Here is a 24,377-nt window from a genome sequence, read left to right as displayed (position 1 = left end):
TGCAGGAAGCCTTGAGTTTGATTCCCAACATTGTATGTATTGGGTGCATTTGGTTCCTGTAATTGTAGCGCCCAGGAGGCGGAGGCAGATGGATGAGGAATTCAACACCATCCAGCTGCATACTGAGTTCTGGGATGTGCCAGACCCTCTCATTTCCTTCTCTTCTCTTCCTTTCCTAGAAATCTTACTAAAAAAAGAACAAAAATACTTTCTTCACAGGTTATCTTCTAATTTTCATAGGAGTAGATTTAGTAGACAAACTCACAAAATTTAAAACATTTTAGCAACTTTTACAAAGCATTAAAAAGTAGATCTGGAGCCAGGCGTTGGTGGCGCACCCCTTTAATCCCAGCACTCGGGAGGCAGAGACAGGCGGATCTCTGTGAGTTCGAGGCCAGCCTGGTCTACAGAGCGAGTTCCAGAACAGCCTCCAAAACAATACGGAGAAACCTTGTTTTGAAAAACAAAAAAACAAACAAACAAAAAAAATCTGTTTTCTGTGTCATATATTATTATTAGGTATTTTTTTAATGCAGGGAATAAAAATATAAAATAACAATGACATTTATTGACTACTTTGTCTTCATCACTATGCTGATTAAGGGAGCTATAAAAATAGTAATATCTGCATTTTATGAATAGGAAGTTGAGATTCAGGTTTGTTGAACAACAATCTGACTCAAGCCTCCAAACTACAGAGCTGTGGTTTGAACTTAGTTGTACCTTCTTATGTCCTATTCTCCTCCAGGGAGTTCACCTTTCTTTCCGAAGCTCCTATTGGAGGATATTGATGTTACCCAATACAGTGGTCTTCCTCTGTCTCTAAGCACCTCTGACTGATCATTTGCGGGTGACTGTTAGTGCTTCCTGGTTGTACTTCTTCCTGATGTCATGTGCTTAGGTTTGTCTTGTCACTCTGACAGTCTTTCTTGTTCCTTCCCTCCCTTCCTCTATCAATTCATGACAGTCTTGTCTCCCTATGATTTAAAAAAAAATACTTTTGAGATTATAATTACATCATTTCCCCCCTTTCTTCCTTCCAATCCTTCCCATGTAGCCCTCCTTGCTCTCTTTCAAATTCATGGCCTCTTTTTTTCATTCATTGTTATTACTTGCACATGTGTATTTATAGTCATATATATTTCTGAATTAACCTGCTTTGTCTATGTAATATTATTATTATTATTATTATTTATTTATTTTTTTTGGTTTTGTGAGACAGGATTTCTCTGTATTGTTTTGGAGGCTGTCGGTCCAGCCCGGCCTCGAACTCACAGAGATCCGCCTGCCTCTGCCTCCCGAGTGCTGGGATTAAAGGCGTGCGCCACCACCGCCCGGCATAATATTATTTGTATGTGTGTTTTCAAGGCTGACCATTTGGTATTGGATAACCAGTTGTTGTGCTCTTCCCTGGGGAAGATTATTTCTCCTGGTCTCAGCCTTCCTTAGTTGTTTGTAGTTCTTTTTGTGTAGGGATGAGATCTCATCGTCTTCCCCTGATCCACTTGAGCATATCTATTGTTGTCCTTGTTCAGTTTGGGCTAGGCCATCATGTTAATAAATAGCTTCTGATATCACTTGCAAGACGTAGTCTCACAGCAAACCCCCTGACCCTCTGCCGCTCCTTCAGCAATGTTCCCTGAGGTTTAGGAGTTGTTTGTAGATGTGCCTGTTGGGACTGGACTCTGCAACTCAGCATTTTGATTGATTATTACTTTCTGTAATGGTCTATGTTGCAAAGAGAAGTTTCCTTGATGAAGTGTGAGGACTACACTTATCTGTGGGTATAAGGACAAATATTTAGAAAGTAGTTAGGGATTATCCATAGCTCTACTAGTCCTGGGCAGTGATTGTCTCTCTTGTCAGTCTGATTAGAGAGCTGTTGGTCATGTCTAAAGGTGTGCAAGCCATTACTGTATGTGTAGGGTTATTATTCTGGGTTGTCACTGTTGTGGTTCATAGGTGTCAGAGCTGGGTAGGTCTGTTGATTGCTGTCTTCCTTTGGAAGCGCCATGTCCAAGTATGAGATTTCCCTCTAGCCATGCCCCCCCTTCTGACTAGTTTTGAATATTCCTATAGAGGTATCACTATTCTCAGGTACAATTAATCTTAACATCTTTTCATCTTCCTGTATCACTTAAGGAACCACTTTCTGGGTTATTCAGTGTAAGAAACAGTTCTTTGGTGTCACTTTTCCTTACTGAATTTGTAATCATCGTGTGACCAGATCCTATTGATTTAACTCAGATATATTCCCATGTGTTATTTCCCCACATGTTTTACTGTATCTAGTTCTGGTCTGGACCTCTGTACAGTAATTTGTTTCTTTATTTTTATGTGTTTCTTAGGGTTTCTTTTTTTGTAAACTAATTTTTATTTGTGTGCGTTGTTGTTTTGTCTGCATGCATGTGTGTCTGAGTGAGGGTGTCAGAAGCCCTGGAATTGGACTTACAGACAGGCGTGAACTGTCATGTGGGCGCTGAAAACTGAACCTGGTTCTCTGGAAAAGCAGTGCTCTTTTTTAAACCACTGAGCCATCTCTTCAGCCCCATTAAAGTTCCATTTTTTTCTTGTAGGATTATTTCTTGCTTTCCTAAGTTTCCTCCTTTCATTTTTATAAGGTACATTTCCTTGTATCTATTTTATAGGTAGGCACTAAACACCTTTAGTAACATCTCTATCCCATTTTCTCATGCTAGGGATTGGCCCTGAGACCTTGTATATGCAAGTACTTTATCACAGAGCTACATCCCCAGGTTCCTTAGTTAGTGTTTCTGTTGCGGTGATAAAACACTAGGACCACATGAAACTTGAAGAATGTCCCCCCCCCCAAGGCAGAGTTTCTCTATGTAGCTCTGTCTATCCTGGAAGCTCCGTAGACCAGGCTGGCCTCAGAGATCTATCTACCTCTGCCGCCTGAGCACTGGGGTTAAAGACATTTGCAGACTGCCTGGCACTTTATTTTGTTTGATGTTTCCACATCTCAGTCCATCACTGAGGAAAGTCAAGGAACTCAAGGCAGGAGTTTGTGGTGAAGCTATGGAGTAGTGCTGCTTACTGGCGTGTTCTCATGGCTTGCTCATGGAGGTTAGAAGAGGGCATGCACCTTCTGGTGCTGGAGTTAGAGGTGGTTGTGAACCACCCTGAGTGTGTGCTGAGAACTAAACTTAAATCCTCTGGAAGAGCAAGAAGGGCTCTTAACCTTGGAGCCGTCTCTTCAGTCCTTCTCCAGACACCTATGGTAGCATACAAAATTTTTTGTTTTAATAAAGTTTAGTTTTTTTCTTTGTTGTCCATGCTTGTGGCTTCAAATTTAAGAAACTTGTCAAATTTAAGGTTATAAAAGCATGTAACTATATTCTAATGTATTAGTACTATGTTCCCATAATTTATTGTCTTAGTTCATGAGGAATTAAATACCCTCTTTTCAGACAAGGGTGGGGTTTAACTATGAAAGGAGTTTAAGTTTGAAAGCTAAGTAAGGACAGGAAATTATGTTACTATATTAATTCACATGCTTATGATTCTGGTTCTACTTACTGTGCAACTGCAGCAAGTTACTTTCTGAGCCGCAGTTTAGTCATCTTAAAAATGTTAATAGCTACTTCAAAGGTTAATTCACAGTACAGGCAAAACACTTAATGTGTGGGGCACTGCATGCACTTCACAAGTGAGAGCTACACAGGGGGGTGGTGCTGTTTACAGTAGTGTACAGTGGCCGTGGTAGAGCGATGGTCTCCCATGGGTGTTTCCTGGTGGCTTACTGTTGCTATCCAGAGCCACCCGGTCGGCATAATGTAGGTGAATTTGTGCGACCTCAGTCCTTGGCTTCCCAAGTACTTGTTCTGTTTTTTTGAGGCAGGGTTTCTTCTATGTATCCCTGGCTGTCCTGGAAATCATTCTGTAGACCAAGCTGGCCTTGAACTCACAGATACCCACCTGCCATTGCTTCACCAGGGCTGGGATTAAAGGTGTGGGTCACCGTGCTGGGCACACTTAAATTTTTTAAAAGATATTTTAAGTTTCTTTTGGGATTGCTTATTTTATGTGTGTTGTGTTTTGCCTGCATGTATGTATGTATATGTGCCATGTGAAGGTCAGAAGAGGACATAGGTCTCCTGGAGTTGGAGTTATGGGTGTTTGTGAGCTCCCAAATGAGTGCTCGGAACAAAATCCAGATCTTATGCAGGGCCAATGAATGTTTCTAAGCATTGACCCTCTCCAGCCCCTTGAATTTGTGTGTTTTAAAAAACGTTTTCTGATGAACCTCTATTCTATCATCTGTTTTCTATCTATTAAAATGCCGATTTTATGATTTCAGTAGCTCAGTGACTCTAGGAGGCTTCTGTTGATTTCTTCCCTTTGGGCTTTGGCATTTGATTGTGTTTTCTTCCTGGCTGAGAATGTTGTGTGTTAGCACTGGACTGTGGATATGAAAAGTCCTTGGTCTGCTATTTAATATAGTAGCCAGCAGTCTCTGGTGTTGTGTAGGGATGAACTAATTTACATTCTTTGAAAGGAAATAAACTGAGTCCCCTCAGCTACACTAGCCAGGTCTGAAGTGGCTAGCATGTGCAGGTGGATGATTTGGACAGTGTTGCCATCATTTTGGACAGAGCTATCTAGAGACTGAGTGTGGTAGTGTCTCCTTTGGTGACTTCTGTCAGTTTTAGTGTAGATGTTAGGTAGTGGTGTTATTTCAAGGGCTGCTGGTCTCTTTGTGATTGTGTTTGGAAAACCTGGGCCAGGGTCCTTCTTTCCTAACAGTTCTGAGCTGAGGCTTTTGTATTTCCAAGTCACTGAGAGACAGTGACAGGCTCTTGGCTCCTCTTTCTGTTCAGCCTTTATGCCTTGCTATTAGTTGGCAACTGTTAAACATGAGATGGGACACTGCTTAAGTTAGACCTCTCTATCTCCATCTTCATAGCTGGTTCTGGGATACCAGCTGCCACAGCTTGATACTACTGTATCAAGATCCTGTCTGTGTGCCTGTAAGTAGACTCCACGGGTGCCTGGATTCCATGACAGGTGCCATTCTCACTTTCCCAGAGAAGCTTCCAGACCAGGTTGCCAGAAGCAGAGACACTAGAAAGATACCAGTGCCAATACATCCTCCTACATCCTATCCTCCACCTTACAATAAGCAGATCTCACCCAGCCAAGCCTCCCCCCTCCCCCAGGTCTTCACAGGTGTAGGTGCCTTCCCTGGAATTCCTTCCTTTCCTTCATGCCACCCAGGAATCAGGGACTGTCTAGCTGTAGGTTTTGGCTGTGAAACTTTCCCCTTTCCTCCCATATCTTAAAGAAGGAACCCCCAGTTCTGCCTCATGGACCTGAACTCCCATCAGAGCTCCACCGTGCTGCTGCCTCATGCCTGTCTGTCCATACCCTTAACCTTTCTATTTTTTAAATGCCTAAAACTTTCGTTTTTTCTTTTTGTCTTTTCCTTTTTGACTGTCCTGAATTCACTTTGTAGATCAAGCTGGCCTTGAACTTAGAGATCTCCTTGCCTCTGCCTCTTGAGTACTGCTGGATTAAATGTGTCCACCAGTAACTTTTCTAACTTAGAATCGTTTTTGAATCTAAACTCAACAGTTGTCTCAAGGAAATGTAGTTTCAGTCCAGTGATGTTTTCTCTTTGTACTGGGACTTGTTCCTTGTTCTTGACTCATCGGTTTTAAGTTACTTTCCATAGATTTTAAGATAGATTTTTGTTTTTTTAGAGTAGTATTATGTTCATAGCAAGCTTTGTAAGAGACAGTTCCTAAGCTCTCCTGCCTTTACGCACCCCTGCCTTCACACACTTCCACCTTCTGGTACATATACTTCTCCTTCCAGCACTTAATGCACCACCAATAAACCTTTGTTACAAATAATTATCCTACGTACATGTTATTACCACTCAAAGTCTGTACACCAAGCTGTTTGTAGCTTTTATAGTTGGATCTTCTTGAGAGTATAATTCACAGTGGTGACAATTTTTTTTAGAACCAATATCTCAGAGAATTAGTGGTTTTAGTAGGAAATCATGGCGATGATGTTTTTGAGGCAATTGCTTTCATGTTCCCTTAAATCTCTAGATTCAGGAGTTGCCCAGTGTTGTAGTTAGCTATTTTGTAAGGTACTCAGTATCTGAGAATATCATTTAAAACATTGAAGTGGAATGTGTTTTGGGGAGTATTGTATCTAACTGGATATTTTATATTCATTGAATCTTCTTAGATTCTATTCATTATTACTGTGTGTGCATATGATGTATGTGGGCAGTGCTTGGGTACCATGGCACAGGTGTGGTTGGTCAATAGACAGCTTTCAGGAGTGGGTTATTTCTACTGTTTATCAAGCTTGCAAGTGCTTTTGCTAGCTGAGCCATTTGATGGCCTAGTGAATACTTCTTTAAGGTGTGGTCTTAAGGAACTTCCAGTGTTCTTCCAGAGAGCAGACAAAACACACACACATATTATCCTGACTTGTAGAGACTTTACTTTATTCCTTGCCAGGTTTACACTTTAGTTTTGTTATATCGCTATTTTCCATAAACACTGAAGAAGTAACATTCTTAATTTTAGATGTGTTTTGGGTTGAGATTTATAATATGCTACTGGCCTTCCTTGGTATTGTTGTTACAGTTTGGAGAGACAAGTATATCACTCATACACATGTAATAAAGAGGACGGGCACTTAAAGAATATCTGTCTGTTTCAGTTCTGATAGTAAACACCATGTGTTGTGGATGGTAAAATGGAAAAGGAACCAGTCTCATGCAGAAAGGGCAGAGGTGCCCAGCACGATGTGAGGAGGGCCATTCCTGACCCTCTGTACGAACAGATCCTCCCCTATGAGACTAATGTACTCTTATAGACCGTCACTGTCTTTTCATAGGTGGCTGGCTACCTTCCAGCCAGCCTCTTTACATTGGGAGTCTCATTTCCAGTGCATGAACCTTAGTACAAGGTATGTCCAATGCACAGCAAACCTCATTTGCAAATGAATTGAGGCTAGTGAAATGCCTAATTTGTTTAAGCCTAGATATGGTAAATAAAGTATGTATATACATATTTGTTTATTCATTTACTGCAGTACTGGGGTTTGAATCCAGAGCCCCACCCATACCAAGCCCATAAGCCACTGAGATAAAGTCCCAGCCTTTTTTATATCTTTAATCTTGAGACAAAATCTTTCTAAATTGTTCACTCTGCCTTAGAACTCACACTGTATATCAGGCAGTCCTTGAACTTTGTGCTTCCTGCACTATTATAGTCCTGTGCCATTTAAAAATTTTATTTTTAAAGCATCTATGTATGTGTGTGTGTGTGTGTCTATGTTTGTATGTATGTGTGTATGTAACTATTTCTGGGATTAAAATTATAAAAGTAAGTGTGTGTGTGTAGATTACAATATAACCCTTGGGAGAGTCTGTCCTTTTGTTCTGTGGGTTCTGGGGATTGAACTCAGGTTGTCAGATTTGAATGCAAGTGTTTTTACCTGCTGAGCCTTCTTGCTGGCCCTATTTCTGGTTTATTTACTTGTATTTCTTTTAAAAATATTACTTAATGTGTATTAATGTTTTGCTTGTGCACCATGTGTATGCCTGGTGTTCATGTATGCCAGAAGAGGGCATAGGATTCCTTAGAATTGGAGTTACAGACTGTTGTGAGCCACCATGTGGGTGCTAGGAATATACCCAGGTCTTATGGAAGAGCAGCAAGGGCTCTTAACTGCTAAGCTATGTCTCTAGCTCCTTTAAATTTTTTTTCTTGTATGCTAGAAACATAATTTGCTGTGATTGGCAAACTTTTCCCTGCTTTTCTTCCTCCTCTCCCTTATTCTCCTCTCCCCTCCTGTTCCCTCTTTCCCTCCTTCCCCTCCCCCTTTGTCTGTGCTGGAACTCTTTCTGTAGATCAGGCTGGCCTCTAACTCACAGAGATCCACCTGCTTTCGCCTCCAGAGTGTTGGGATTAAAGGTGTGTACTGCTATGCCTGCCCTTGTCCTATTCTTTCTTGTGACAGAGTCTCACCATGTAATCCTGGCTTTGAATAACATTGTCATGCTAATGTTAATTTCCTGATTTTGACATATATATTATAGCTGCATAAAAGACCTTTTTAAGGAAGTGTACACTTCCTTAAATGCATTTGGAGGTAAAGGGGCAGATATTATCTACAACTTGAATCTCAAGTGTCTCCAAAACAGTATTTGTGTGTGAAAATGAAAGAGACTTAGTACAAATGGGATAATGTGTTAACATTTGAAGAATGTGGTTCAGGGTATTATCTGAATAATGTGTGTTGTGGAATATTTAACTAGGCAAAGATGTGTTACAGTTGTTTATGCTGAATTTGTTAACAATATAAAGATGTGTTGCTTTGCCGGCCTAAGGCACCTGATTGATCTAATAAAAAGCTGAACAGTCAATAACTAGACAGTAGAGGGATAGGCAGGGATGGCAGAGAGAATAAGTCGGAGGAAGAATCTAGACTCCAGAGAAGAAGAATGAGGGAGAAAAAGAGGGAGATGTCCAGGGCCAGTCAGCCAGCAGCCACCAACCAGCCAGCCACGACATGAAAGAAGCAGAAAAGTAGGACATACAGAATGAAAGAAAGGTAAAAAGCCCCAGGGCAAAATGTAGTTGAAGAGAAATAGGTTAAATTAAGTTATAAGAGCTAAGACCCAGCATTCATCACTGAAACTTAGTCTCTGTGTCTTTATTTGGGAGTTGGTTGACGGTCCAAAGAGAAAGCCTGCTACAACTGTGTAACCTTCTTATGACTTTTCCTTAAGTCTAAAGGGTTTTGGTTGTGAGCCTAGCCTTTATTGGCTGAGCCATCTCTCCAGCCTCAAATCTAAAGGTTTTTAAAGATGTTTATGTGAAGAAGGTCAGAGGAGTGTTGGATCCCCTAGAGTTGGGGTTAGAGGTTCTTGTGGGTGTCTGATTTGAGTGCTAGGACTTGAATTCTGTCCTCTTTAAGAACAATACACGCTCTTAACTACTAAGGCATCCCTCTAGCCTAAATTGATTGGTTTTTGAGTCAGGCATGGTGACTTATGCCTGTAATTCCAGCACTTAGGTGCCTGAGCAGGAGGATTGCAGTGAGTTCTAAGACTGGACAATAGTGTGAGACCTGTCACAAGCAAACCAAACCAAAAGAGAGGGGCAGAGTTGGGAGAAAGGAAACATTTTAAGCTGGATGGTGGTGGTACACGCATTTAATTCCAGCACTCAGTGGGCAGAGGTGAGGCTGCAAAACTACACAGAGAAAGTCTGACTCGAAAAGACGAAAGCAAAAACAAAACACCAAACAAACACCCCTCCCCCAAAAATAAGAAAGAAAGAAAGAAAACATTTTAAAATAGGTTTGGTTACAGGTGTTATGTGGGACGAGAGGGGGTCACTTAGGAACAGGACTGTCCACATTCAACAGAGTCACAGTCCTTTTTTTTATTATTATATTTTTTAATTTAAATTAGAAACAGGCTTGCTTCACATGTCAATTTCAGCTCTCTCTCCCACTCCTCCTCCCTTGCCCCTCTACCAGCCCTCCCCAGTCCTCCACCCAATCCCTACACTATTCCCTAGGGAGGGTGAGGCCCTCCATGGGGGATCTCCAGAATCTGTCATTTCATCTGGGGCAGGGCTTAGGCCCTCCCTTATGCGTCCAGGCTGAGAGAGCATTCCTCCATGTGGAATGGGCTCCCAAAGTTCAATCGTACACCATGGCAAACACTGATCTACTACCCGAGGCCTCCTCACTGACACTACATTTAGGGGGTCTGGATGAGTCACAGTCTTTGTTGTAGTAGCCTTATATATGATTTAGGAACCTGAATTTACATAATTTAAGAGGTTTCTAAGAAACTTTTAGCAAATGAAATGTTGAGATCATTTCTGGGGGGATTGGAGAGGATCTCAAGCCTTTAAAAGTAGGTCAGGAGGATCAAGAGGACTGTACTGTGTCGGCTACAAGGAAGTCAAGACACGATAACAGTGTTAATAGTGTGCCCCTGGTCTTTCTTGTGAGATTCCCAGAAGACCTCAGAGCTCGAAAAGGGAAGGTTGAATGTAAAGGCTATGTGAGTACAATAAGCATTTTAAATTTTTTGCTTGTTTTTGTTTTTCGAGACAAGGTTTTTCTGTGTAACAGCCCTGGCTGTCTTGAAACTAGCTCTGTGTAGACCAGGATGGTCTCAAACTCAGAAACCCTTGTCTCTGCTTCCCGAGTGCTGGCATTAAAAGTGTGTGCCGCCACTACTGCCTTTTTTTTTTTTTTTTTTTTTTTTTTTTGAGATAGCATCTCTCTGTGTAGCCCTGGCTGTCCTAGAACTCACTATGTAGACTAGGCTGGCCGTGAACTCAGAGATCTACCTGCCCCCTGCCTCCTGAGTGCTGGGATTATAGTTGAGTGCCACTACACTTAGCCCATTTTAGCATTGGTATTTGAAATATATCTGTAAGAAAAGGAATATTAAAGAACAAAAACTAAAAATGACAAGTTGTCTCTATAGCAAATTTTATGCTGGGATTATCTCAGTTTTTGAGAGACTTCATCTAGATTCCGAGTTGGGAGGCCTCTTTTCCCTTCATGTCTCTTTATTTTTCCAGTTTTTCTATTCTACTGCAATGGATACAGGATCTCAATCCCAGGGATGATATATCTCAATACACAGTGATTGAAAGCATAGAGGGCTCTGAGCCTCTCCTGCACTTCTGACTGCCACATGGTCCTGCCTGGGAGTTTACTCTAGTGGCTGAGTCTACTTCTGTTAAAAAGATTTGTATGACTACCAATGAGCTAATACGTTCTAAAATACCGAGAAGGGCTATAGGATGCCTATTAAGTGCATTCATTATATATAGTATTACTTATTCACAGTGTTATATAAAAAACTTACTATTGTATCCCAGTCTGGCCTTGAAGTTCCTAGGTGTGGAGGACGACCTTGACCTTCTGATCCACTGCCTCGGTTTCCTGACTGCTGGGATTACGAGAGTACTCTGCTTGCTTCTGCTGTTTCGAGGATGAACGCAGGGCTTTGTTGTGACCGTATTAAATACATTCCTAGCTCTTGTTGTTCTTATAATATATGTTCTTTAAATAATTTGCACAGAATGAAAAGTAGGAAAGTAACGTGGTGAGGAAAAGGATTTGCCTTGTCAGAGGAGGATTAGAGAGAATAATGAAGGGTGAACATGATCACATACATTAAATATTTACATATGTGTATGTATGAAATTATAAAAATATAACCGTTGATTGCCTCTAGAAAAGAGAAATATTTTGTCAAATTCATGAAAGTGATCTAATGCGTTTACTGGGTTACTTACAGGAATGTGGGCCAATTCCGGAGAATCTCACCACTGAAAAGTCATACCACCAGTCTATTTCAGGAAAGTTCTAGTGTTGGGAGTGGTGGCACATACTTTTAATCCCAGCACTCAGGAGGCAGAGGCAGGTGAATCTTGATTTTGAGGCCAACCTGGTCTACAGAGAGAGTTCCAGGACGGCCAGGGCTACACAGAAAAGCCCTGTCTCGGGGGTGGGGGGGGGAGAAAAACTTCTCTTATACATTAACACTTCTAAGATTACTATGACTAGGTGATGAAGAAGTGGTTGGAATCTCTGGGAAAAGTCTATTGGACACCCTCTCATCCCTGGCCTAGAGGGAGTGTTAAAAGGCTACTACCAGAAACCTGGATATCTCTTGTATCATTCTGTCCATGATACAGGACAAGCCATGGTCTCCTATAGGATACTATAGTCACTCTTGTCCATGATGCCAACGGACATGTCAAAACTAAAGGAAACAGCTGTACTGTCAAGGTTCTCTTCATCCCTTTCTTCTTTTTGTATTCTTTTTCTTGTAGAAAGTAACAGACCAGTTAACCATAAAAAGCATGTAGGCAGGTAGTTCCTCAAGGTATGAACCTATTTTTAATGTCAGTTAATATTTTCATTTTCTAAAATGCGATGAAAATATATAACAAGAGCTACTAAACGACTTCTGGGCCAGTTTCTAGGTTTTCTAGTTTGGTCCTCTTCTTTTCTGAGTTAGCCTCATCATTTGAGGTTGGTTTGATGAGATAAAGAGGATTAGGAATCAGTTCTCAAAGTCTCCGCACTGGTTAGAGAGATGCTCAGCTGTTGGGAGCCCTTGTTGGACAGTTTATAACTGTCTGTGTCTCCAGCTCCAGGGAATCCAGTGTCTCTGGCCTCCTCAGACATCTGCACTCACATACACATACTCACCTGCACCGGCATGCACTAATACACATAGTTAAAAACAAAACAATTCTTTTAAAAAGACTCGGCTCCACTCTTTCCTTGGTAATCTGGGTGCTGCATTTGTCTGCTTCCTTTGCAAAGCAAACAGCTTTAAAACTTGCCCCGGGAACAATGGTGTTTTACTTTCAGGGATTCTAGGGCTGGCTGTACTTGAACCGGCAGTTCTTTCATGTGGAACATTCTGCTTACCTGAGTTTTGATCTTGGGTGGAAGAGCACTGCAGCAGTCTGTTTGTAGCAAATTGTCTTTAAATGATACGGAGCATTAGCAGTTATTTCCACGGCACCTGGCCCATTGTTAACACTCAGTACATGGTGTTTGTTTTTGTCCTAAGATGTTCAACTGTCTCAAGTGCAAGGTGGCTAGTGTGTCAGAGTCCCTTGGCTGCTACTTGTTGAATTAATATATTTGACTCCACAAGAAAGTTCCTTAGTATGAACATTCATACAGTAAGGACATATGTTCAACTATGTTCATAGCAGCATTGCTTGTAATAGCCAGAACCTGGAGAGTGGATAGAGAAAATGTGTGTGTGAGGTAGGGGGACAATGAAATCTTGAAATTCAAAGGCAAATGGATGGCACTAGAAGAAACCATCCTGAGTGAGAGGTAGCCCAGTCACAAAAAGACAAACATGGTATATACTCACTCATATATTCATATATAAATTTTAGACACGGAGCAGGGGAGTGCCAGCCTACAATCCCACCCCCAGAGAGTTTGGGAAACAGGGACGACCCTAAGAGAGATATGCATGGTACCCTGGAGAAGGGGAGAGGGAGCACGAGAAAGAGGAGGGGAGAGGAGGACATGGGGGAGCAGGAAGGTTGAGTTGGGGGAAGAATAGAGGAGAGCAGGATGAGAGATACCATAATAGAGGTAGCCATTATAGGTTTGAGGAGAGATCTGGCACTAGTGAGATTTCCAGAGATCTACAAGGATGACACCAACTAGCAATCTAAGAAAAAAAAAAAAAAAAGAAAGTCCCTTAGTTTCCTGAGTTATAAAAGCTTTGTTAAAATGCATTGCACAGATAGTGAGTGCCTGCTGTTTGCCAAGCAGTGTTCTTGTAGGTGCCGGAATCACAGCATTGAGACAGAAAGTTCAAGTTCTTGTGCCTTCATATAATGTGTAGACACAACAAGCAGACATATTTATCAGTTGTTGGCAAGTATTATAAAAGAACAACCAAGTAGAATCTAGATAGAAAGCCAGATGTCACAGGGTGGTGGAACTCCCTCTGTTTAAGATTGTGAGAGGGTCTTTAATAAAATGACATCAATCTTGCTCCTTCTGCCTTCAACCATCTCTTAGGTATCCTTATATGTAGTGGTTTTGAGCAGCTTTAAAGCGGTACTTAGGCCAGTAGTTGGCTCAGAGCATGTAAGAGGATGGCAGGAAATACCAGGTATCTGAGGCCTGGAGGCAACTGAGATCGGATTCTACTGGGGACTCTGGGGTGAGGGTGTCATGGTCTGGTTTGTGTTACCCCTCTTGTTGCTAGATTGAGGTAGGCGGGAGAAGACAGGCACAGAAGCTGAAAGAGCTAGCTGTTGACATAATCCAGCCTGGATTAGGACCGTGGAGCAGTGAAGTGTTTGGATCGACTTTGATGCTAGTTAGTGAGATTTGCTAGTAGATGTGGAAAGTGAAAGAGAAGGTATGTATTTGACTTTCCTGGCGTGGGGACTGAGAAACTAAAGATGGGAAGGGTAGCAGTGGTTGGAGGAGATGAAACAGTATCTTCAGTTTGAGATGACTAATGGACATTTGAGAAAGGGTGTGGACTAGATGGATGGGTAAATAGATAAATACCCCTCTCCACCCTGTTCTTGCTTTTCTCCTCTCCCTCCTAACTCTTCCCCTTTGCCTGCTCCCCTTTCTCTTTCTCTGCTGGAACTCAAAGCTGGGTTTTGCACACGCTAGGCAAGTGCTCTACTGCTGAGCTAAGTCCTTAATCTACCCTTAAAAAAAAAAACAAACAAGAAGTGTACACAATTTAGTGCCCATAACCTGATAAGTAGATACATACAATGTATGCAATGGAATAGGCACTGCTTAGCAATAAAAAGGGAATGTTAAGAATATGGTATATACCCCCAGAAACAGCTGACCTGACAAAGGTTAACTCTTGAATCCCAGGCATCAGCATGGGACTGATCAAGACTCCCTGAATGTGTGTGTCAGTGAGGAGGCCTAGGTAATCTATTGAGCCTTGGGCTGCAGATCAGTACCCATCCCGAGTATACACACGGACTTTGGACTCCCGTCCAACAATGTGAGGTGCACTCTCACCCTGAACTCTTGGGGAAGGGTCTAGGCCCTGCCCTATATGAAATGACAGACTATGGACATCCCCATGTAGGGCCTCACCCTCCCTGGGGAAATGAGGGGATAATGGGGGTGGGGGTTGGGGAGAGGGCACGGGAGGAGGGGAGGGAAAGGGAGAGGGCCATGGAACTGACTTGTGAAGCAACCTTGTTTCTTATCTAAATTTAAACTGAAAAAAAAAAAAAAAGAATATGGTACATAAAAGCTGGTTGTGGTGACCCATACCTTTAGTGCCAGGATTTAGGAGGCAGAGTCAGATGGATCTCTGTGAGTTCCACTACACTCTGGACTACATAGTAAAATCTAAGCTAGTCAGGGCTACATAACCAGACTCTGTTTTTTTTTTTTTTTAAATACAGTCTACAGAATGTAGGTGATTGATTTGTTTCTATCACTCAGGAAATAAATGTAGAAAGGGAAGGTTGATGTTCAAAGTTTGAAGCACAAGAGTTAATGAGATATGGTTGGTTATCGAGCATTATGCTTCTGTCCTAAAAACTGAGTGGTGTAGGTGTAATGGTTGCACAATTCAATGACTGTCTTGAAATACCTCAGAAAAGGGCTGTTTAAACAGGGCACGTGAATGGCATGGGAAATAACTTAGTAAATCTCTTATTTAATAATAATTACTTTTTAAACATTTTAAGATAGGCTGACTGGTCTGGAGCCCTCTGCCTCAGCCTCCTGAGTACAGGCATCACAGGCCTCTCCCATGGTGCTTGCCTTGTCTGGTTTTGGTCATTGTTGCCTGTTTTGAAGAGCTCTCCCACATCTGCCTCTATTTTGGAGTTCTTCGTAGTTTCATGTTTACGGACATTAACCATTTCTTTAACTTGTATAAGTTGGCTTTGTGTGTGTCTGTGTAGGGAAAACATACACTTGCATACTTTTGGATTACCCCAAAAGAAGCACAGCGCAGGACTTAATTTTACTTAGTGATGTACTGACAGAATCATCACTTTTATACTTTACCAGAAATTATCTGATCATTGCCTTAAGCTTGACCAGGCCTGGGTTTTGTTCTTATGAGCACTTCGTAGCCAAGCATGTTGGCATTATGCTTAGTTTATCAACAGGAAGAAATGAAGATCAGATATTTATAATCCCGGCTTGAAAAATCAGTCTAGTGGGAGCCATTTTGTTTTCAGTTTTCCTCCCTCCCTCCTCTTCCCTTGCACCCCAAGACCTCATGCTTGCTAGGAAAGCTTTCTAGAGTTGAGCCATAGTCATAGCCATAGATCAGTACTTCCTTGATGAATGTGCCTCAGATACAAATCCATAGATTAGTGACATTTCCAATGATTTCCAATGATACTTGTCTACTTTAGGTATGCTTGTTTCCAGAATTGGGCATACTTAGTTCTTAAACCAAGACAACCTTTTTCCTAATAGAGCTGAGTTTCTTTGACTTATGCAAGTAGGTAAAAATGGAGCAACAAAAAAAAAAAAAAAAAGAAAAGAAAAGAAAAGAAAAAAGAGATGTTCCATTAATAGACATCTTCTCTGAGTGACTCTTACTTCACTGCATTCTTATTTGAAGAATTTGGAGCATTCTCTTCCAGTATATCAACAGTCTACCAATCCATTCAGAGTTATGTTCTCTCATTGAGGAAAATTTCCTTTCAGCTTGCCAGTTTCCAGTGTTAAGCTGTGTTTTATATCAGTATTTTTTAAAAAGCAAAGCGTTTGCTTTTTATGAACATCAATAAATTTGACTAAAAACACATGGCATAAAACATCATTTTATATATAGACTTTATTACCATATAATCTCCACTTTGGACTTCAGAGAGCAATTACAATATGAGCCTTCAGGCTTGGTTGGACTGTTCATTGAATAGGCATATTTAATGTATTCCTCCTCTATGTACAATGCACAAATGATATCTATCTACACAGAAGTCTGCTTATGCAAAAGTGTATCCCCCCCCCCCCAAGGAAGTTGGAAGCAACTTTATTACTACAACAAGAATATTCTTAAAATGCGTAGAGTTAAAGTTTGGGATTTTGAGACAGGGTCTCTGCGGCCCGAATTGACCTGGAAGTCTATGTAGTTGAGGCTGGCCTGAACTCTTTACATTCCTCCTGCCTCAGCCTCCCAAATAATGGGATTACAGGTGGGAGCCACCACACCTGGCGTAATTCATTTTCTATTGCAAGGCCAGCTAGTAGAAACCTTGTGTCTCTGTCAGGTTCATCCAGATTGTATGCCCTTTACTATGTTGCTTCCCCACTTTTACATGTAATGATATACAGAAAATGTATGCCATGGTAAATGACTCCAAGGAGGCTGGTTTCCAGACTCAACATGGCTGGTGCTCATGTGCACTCACAGAGACCACCATGACAGCAAGCACAAGTTCAAGTGAGATAAGTTCCCAGCTTGGAGAAAGGGAAGTGGACACGAAGTCCCACCCCCAACCAAGAAACTGTTTCAACTGATAGCGCTGGAAGGGGAAGAATGTGTTTCTCCACTGGAGAGACACTGGGTATCAACCACAAGCCAGGACAGGTCCTATGTAATTGATCAATACCAAACAGAGACTTCATGGTTTGTGTGTGTGTGTGTGTGTTTTTTTTTTTAGTATTTTTTTTTTTAAAGAGAGAGAATTTGGGTGGGTGGGTGTGATCTGGGAAGCATTGGAGGTGGGAAAAGAATATGATCTAAACATATTGTATGAAAAATTTGAAATATATATTAACGAAAAATGTCATACCTAAATAGAAATAATTTGGTCATATTTGTATTGGACTTGATGATTAAATTTGTTATATTTTATTATATTATGTGTTTTATAATCATAATTCTGAAGGGAAATGGCTGCTTCTAGGGCTGTAGGTGGAAAAGAACAACTAGAGCCTGGAATATCTTGTTATGCCAGAGATCTGTGAAAGCAGGAGGCTATGGTGAATGAACATATTTTGAGACAGATCCGAGTGACCAATTCTTGGAAAATTTGGTATCAAAATAATTACAGCATTGGATTATAACCCACTGAATATAGGAACTCACTAATCTCTATAGAGGAAAATATAGGAATAGATTTAAAGGCTACTGTTTATTTTTGAGGCAGGGTCTTGCCTGTATAGCTCAGCCTAGCCTCAGTCTGTGTTCCTGCCTCAGCCCTATAGGTGTGCATACCACACCTGGCTCTAATGTATAGTGAGGAATAGGGTATTTAAATGGAAACTTTATAAAATAAGTAAATTACAACAGAAAAGGAACAATTTAACATATCACATTAGTCAGTTCATCAGAATGAAAATTAGTAATGAAATGTAGTGAGATTGGGTGCATTCTGATAAACTTGATGAGAAAACATTTCCATAGCAGATTTATGACGTTAATTGGCTTTTGAGGAACCATCAAACAAACACATACTCAGGGACATTTCTGCAAGATCAGATCTGGTATTTTATGTTAGAACCAGGAATCAAGCAAAGATTGCTATTGCACATTGGAAAAAGATTAAAAGGCATGATTCTGAATGGTCCCTTTTACCAGAAAGGACGTTTTTAATATATACTATTTACATTTATTCAGTGTGTGTGTGTGTGTGTGTGTGTGTGTGCGTGCGCGCGCGCGCGCGCGCACGCATAGCACATGTGTAGAGGTCTGAGGCTATGCCCTGGAGTGACTTCCTCTTCTTCATGTGGAGCCCAGGGACTGAAATCAGTTTGCCATGTTGATGACCTGTGTCCCTGCTGTGCTGTTTCGTGGGCCTGACGTTGTTAATACAACTGGCCACTGGGCCAGAGTCTGAGGCTTAGTAGAACCGTTCCTTGCCCAATTCCTGATGTTTGTGATTACACTGTGGTTGCACAGGAAAATGGTCTTTGTTTGTACGGGGGAAAAAGGATATGGCAACATGGCCAGTTATTCCCAATTTATCTAGAAGAAATTATTAGTTATACTGTGTTTGAAACTCTTGGAATATTAGTGTTTTAAAGTTAAACACACTCATATGCGCATAGACCTAAGATAGGTTGTGCATGGCTCCTTTGCACTTATACAGCGGTACATGGAGGCTTTCTTATAGCACGCCAGTTCTCTGATAAGAAAGCTACATGAAGTAGCAGCATGATTTATCTGAGAATGATACATTTTCCCCCAAATAACCAAAGTGTTTTAAGTGCTAAGATCCATTTTAATTTTGTTTTTCAACACAGGGTTTCTCTGTGTAACAGCCCTTCCTGAGGGACACTTGCAGAGATTCCCCTGCCTCTGCCTCTTGAGTGCTGGGACTAAAGGTGTGAGCCACAAAGCCCATCTTAGTTGTTTTATCTTATACTATACTCTTATAAAATTAACTTAAAAAACCAGTATTTGTGTGTGTATGGGTGTTTGCCTACATGTATGTCTGAAGGCACATGTGTGTCTGGCGCCAGTGGAGGCCGGCAGAGGACAGTTATAGCCAGTTGTAAACTGTCATGTGAGTGTTGGGGATTGAACTGTGGAAGAGCAGGCAGTGTTCTTACCCACCTATCTACCTTTCAAAACTGAATGCACTGAAATAGTCTCCTGTGGAGGACTAAGGACCCGTTATGTAAGTGCTCATTGCTGTTGTGTTCTGAAGTAACATGTAGGTCTAGATCAGCTTGTAGCTTCTGGATTTTTTGTTTTCATTTGGTCTTAACTTTCACTGTCTGGTTTTCAGATCTGTTAATATCACAAATGTTTAATGGCTTTTGTCAGTGTTCTTTTGGGTATTATTTCTATTCTGTAGCTTGAAAAGCAAGTCTGTGTTTTTCAGTGTTAACAGATGGGAAAGGGCTGTGGGAGAGACTGCATCGAATGCTGCTGTGCTCAGCCCCTTCACCCTAGGCTGCTTAGCACTGGGCTTGGAAGAGTTCTTAGAGTGATGTTACTATAAATGAGAGCTCTCTGCTGTTTTAGAATTTTTCTTAGAATGTCAAATAAAATCAGAATTTAAAAGGAAAAGGACCCTAATTTATTTTTGTTTTTAAATTTCAGAGCTCCAGAGATTATATTGGGGTTGCCATTTTGTGAAGCCATAGACATGTGGTCATTGGGATGTGTAATTGCAGAGCTATTCCTTGGATGGCCACTCTACCCAGGAGCCTTGGAGTACGACCAGGTAACAGAACTGTCACAGTGATTGGAATTGGTAGACAGTAAAAGTATTTTATTGTTTTAGAGAATTGCATGATTCTACACGCACGGAATGTGAGCAGCTCCGCAAAGGGTCTAAACTTAGCATCTTACAGAATCCAAACCATTGCGTTAGGTCTTGGTTTAAAAGCTCTTTTCTTCTGCTCCAGTAATGCATTACTTACTCTTCTGTTGCTGTAGTAAAACATGAAGAAGGCAACTCACAGGAGGGAGGAGGCAGCAGGTGGCTGGAGCTGCCGTTGAGAGCTCACATCTCAAACCACAGATAGGAGCAGAGAGAGCTAGTGCCAAATAGCAAGAGTCTTTTGAAACTCAAAGCCCACTCCTATTGATGTACATCCTCCAGCAAAGCCACACACCTCCTAACCCTCCCCAGACAGCCACCAACTGGGCACTAGTGTTCAAATGCTGGAAACTTATGGGGGGGGGGCATCTCATCCAAAGTAGCATCACCTGAAATGATTCAGTATTAATTATTATTAACACAAGATAATATCATTGACATTAATCTTATCATTTACAGTGACTTTCTACCAGTGAACCTTCTCTTTTAGGTCACATTTTCTAAATTGTCTGTTTTGCCTCCTTCATATTCCGGACTACTAAAAGTCAGTTTATGTAAAAATTTCTGTAATTCTCTTCTGGTATGTTTTTAGCTTTTAAACAACTTTTGACTTTGATGTAGCTCTAGTCTATTGCTTTTCTGAAGGACGGGGCAATCTAACCAGAGTCCCCTGATTCCAAGCTGCCAAAGGACTAAGGCACCAGCTAGCTACTAGGACCATACTTGTAGCTTTCTGGGTTAGTTTATGACGTGTAGTCCTGTGGAGCAGGGTGCCATCTAGTGGCGAGTCCAGGTTGACTTGCTGGTGTAATGTGGATTTGGACTTGGGATGTCTTGGGCAGCTCATGTTAGTACTAACAGAACTTTAAAGGTGAGTCACTGTGCTCCCTCCTTTCTATGAAGGACAGAAAATGGCATCCCTCACCTCCAAATGAGCAGACTTGTTAGGCCACAATGGTAATGTAAAGACAAAGGAGTAAGGGGATCAAACCAAACTTGGACCAGGTGTTACCTGCTTTAGAGGAATCATATTTTCAGAGTGTGTGTTCTTCCAAAGGAACTGAAGAAAGTAATTGTAGTTTTCATTCAGTTTTTAAATAGTTGATTTTTAAATACACACATACAAATAAATATGAGTAAGGATATGAATCCTTATTTTGTTCTTAATCTTAGGAAATGTTTCCCCACTTTGAGATAGGATTTCACACAATAACCAGGGATGGCCTGGAATTCACTAGGTAGCCCATGCTGTCCCCAAACCTAATGAAATACTCTTGCCTCAGCCTCCTGAGTGCTGGGGCTATCCAGTGAAGAGAGAATTTTTTTTCCACAAATATCATAATTTAGGATGTAGTAGGTCACTAGTACTTCCCTCTCTTATTCTGTTCCCCATTTCCAGTTATTAGTTCCTCAATGTACTTATGTACTCCAAATAAGATATTGGGTTTGTTGGGTTGTTTTTCATTTCTTTGAAACAGGGTCTCTGGTAGCTTAGAATGGCTTCAAGCTTTCTTTGTAACTAAAGATGATGCTGATTCTTCTGGTTTCATCTCACAAGTGCTAAGGTTCTAGTTGTGTGCCATCATGCCCAACTAAAACCTTTGTGATCCCACCGCCCCCACAAAGCTCAGGATTGAACTGTGTTCTGCCACTGAATTATGGCCTTAGCCTTGGTATATCATCTTAAAAGTACATTGTTACTATTTTTTGAACCTTGCACTAGAGTGGGCAATGATAATATTTCTAACTTACTTACTGAGATCCTTTCTGGCCCAGAAATTGCTATTCTAACACTTGCTGTTCCTCTCAGCATCTCTGGGATACTTACTGTTCTCTGATTTCAGATGAGGACTCTATATTATAAAAAAGTGGTTGCCGAAGTGGCTTAGTGGCCTTGCTGCACTTGTGCATGTGAGAACTAGAGTTTGGGTCCCCAGATTGTATGAAGTTGGGTGGACATAATTCCACATTCAGAAGAATGGGACAGGAGCTGTATCTGACGGAGTTCAATTGAGGACCTTGCCTCAGTAAATGAAGTGGAGAGGCACTGTGGAAAACATACAGTCGTATCCAACCAAGGATAGAGTTATACACCTGCAAACACCGATGAACATTTAGTCCCTCCACACCACACGTGCTCCCCCCCCACACAAGTATACATACATTACATCACACTCAGAGATACATGTTAAAAAAATAAGACAGAGCTAAACTAACACAGGCAGTTTGCTTTCAGAAGCCTTAGCAGTGGGTCACTTACTTCCACATGCCTAATGGGTAGTGATATTTCCAAAGCAGCCTTGAGGAAGGGTTGAAAGTAACAGGCACAGCCAAACCTGCTCTGTACTGTTGTCCCGTTTTGCAATAGCCACCTTCTGGACTCCATTCTCACCCTAACAGTATCTCTTTAGTACCTGGAGAAGACTTTTCTCAGTTTGCATTAGTTTTTCAATATCCCAAGCAGCCCTGTCGTCCTACTCCAAGATTTGGGTTCAGGGAAGGAACAACCCATGCTAGTTTATCATTTTGCCCTGAGATGGTAGCATTTTATCTCTCAGAATTTTTATTGTGCTCCCCTCCCAACCCCAAGATATCTGCGCCTACTTCAGCCTTCTGAGTGCTGAGTGGGAGCTACTATGACTGGCAAAATAGTCTTTATTTTCTGTTTTACATTTTTTATTAATAAAAGTTTTAATAACAGAAGTGGTCTTTTGGTTTTTTGAGAAAGGGTCTCTATATAGCCCTGGCTATCCATGCTTTATAGACCAGGCTAGACTCGAACTCACAGAGATCTACCTGCCACTGCTTCCTAAGTGCTGGGATCAAAGGCATGCACCAGCTGAATGAACAAAAATGTTAAGTAAAAAGATGGTAGCCATTAGCACGAAAAGAAAACGAAGCCAGCTGTGGTGGTATATGCTTACTCCAAGGGGCTGCAGCAGAATGGTTGCTTTGAGTTTAAGGCCAGTCTGAGCTACAGAGCAAGACTCTCTCTTAACACCCACTTGTTGACTGTACACAAAAAGGAAGTAGTGGAGGCCTTTTTAAAATGGACTAAAGAGGCAAGTTTTTATTTTTATTTTCCAGGCTAGGAGATGCAGGATTTCTTTTAATCTGAGAGGGAAACTAACTAGAAGGTGAAGGTAAAGATGGATTTAGGACTTAGTTAAGCAGAGTGTCTAAGGTTAAACTGCAGGGAGGGAAGATGGAGGACCTTTTTGGTCCTGTTATATTCACCCCTTAAAGCCTGTGCTTATTGCTTGTACCAACCAGTTACAGAATGCCTTTCTAAAGGCCTGATGCGTATCAGACACTGTCATGGATGTTGAGAATTGGAGAGTAGAATAAGAAGATGGAAAGGAAAAGTGTCATATACCATACGGTGAAAAGCATAATGGAGAAAAATCTAACTGGGAGAATGGGGTTGCTGGGAAAGAGAGTTACTGTTGCTTACTGGCTTGGAAGGAACCAAGAACTGAAGGAAGAATTCCATGTGGTACCTAGGACAGGCTCTGTAGGTTTCAGTGTGTTCCTTGGGAGGGCGTGTCTGTAACCTGTCGCTTTCTCACATAGGCAACTGGGGCTCTCTGTCATAATTCAATTCAAATCCTGCTCCTTCCTTCCTAGTAAGTGATTGGGTTGGGAATAGCTCAGTGGTCGAGCACTTGAGGCCCTAGGTTCAAATCCTAGTATTGTTCTCCTTTACCCCCAAAGGTAATTTCATCTTCATTTCTCCCTTATGAATCTCTGTATTTCCAGGCTTTGGACATGTTGGTTTCCTCTCTCTTGATTTATATGGAACTTTCATATTTTACACATGTTAATAATTTATATATAACTTTAATATAGATCAAGCTTTTCTCAGCAAACTCTTGACTACAATTCTTTTAGGTTTCCATCCCTGTCTTTCCTACAGTGTACATTTACTGTATACTTAAAACACTACAGATTCCTCAATAAATGTAAATTTATTGAGGGCATAGGTAGTATCTTTATCTTCTTAACCTGAGATCTAGCGTAGTCACTGATAGAATGTTCAAGTAATGCCTGTTATGAAAGAATAATTTATTATTATTATTTTTCAGATTCGATACATTTCTCAGACTCAAGGTTTACCAGGAGAACAATTGTTAAATGTGGGTACAAAATCCACAAGATTTTTTTGCAGAGAAACAGATATGTCTCATTCTGGTTGGAGATTAAAGGTAATTCACTAATATCTGTACTATATATAGGACAGGGTCTGAATCTGTCTATTACCTTTACCAGTTTTGGTCTCATTTATAGGGTTGAGCTAGGTTCTTAGTTTGGTTTATGTTGCTGTAATGAACGTCATGACCAACAGCAACCTGGAGAGGAAAGGCTTTATTTAAAGGCTTTCACAGCCTGACCATAGTCCATCTCTGAGGGAAGTCAGGGCAGGAACTCAAGCAGAAACCCTGGATGAGTGCTGCTTACTGTCATAGTCCTATCCTCCCACATACCGCCTTTAAATTTAAAAAAAGAAAATGTTTTAGGGTTTTTTAAAATGGGTGTTTTGCCTGCATATGTGTGTGTGTGTGTGTG

General features: G+C 41.2%; 1 protein-coding gene across 8 annotated transcripts in view; it reads left to right on the top strand.

Moving 5' to 3' along the window:
• The window catches only part of Hipk3 (homeodomain interacting protein kinase 3), a 75,353-nt gene that overhangs the window by 34,977 nt on the left and 15,999 nt on the right, over positions 1-24,377 (top strand). For all 8 annotated transcript variants that reach the window (XM_013121415.3, XM_013121418.3, XM_013121421.3 and 5 more), the window contains 2 exons: positions 19,589-19,712; positions 23,897-24,016. In XM_013121415.3, the coding sequence (XP_012976869.1) occupies positions 19,589-19,712; positions 23,897-24,016 (244 nt within the window). The remainder of the gene's footprint in view (positions 1-19,588; positions 19,713-23,896; positions 24,017-24,377) is intronic.

Source organism: Mesocricetus auratus, unplaced genomic scaffold (assembly GCF_017639785.1).
Source record: "Mesocricetus auratus isolate SY011 unplaced genomic scaffold, BCM_Maur_2.0 Super-Scaffold_100004, whole genome shotgun sequence".
Taxonomy (NCBI): Eukaryota; Metazoa; Chordata; class Mammalia; order Rodentia; family Cricetidae; genus Mesocricetus; species Mesocricetus auratus.
This window is presented reverse-complemented; position numbering and strand designations above follow the sequence as displayed.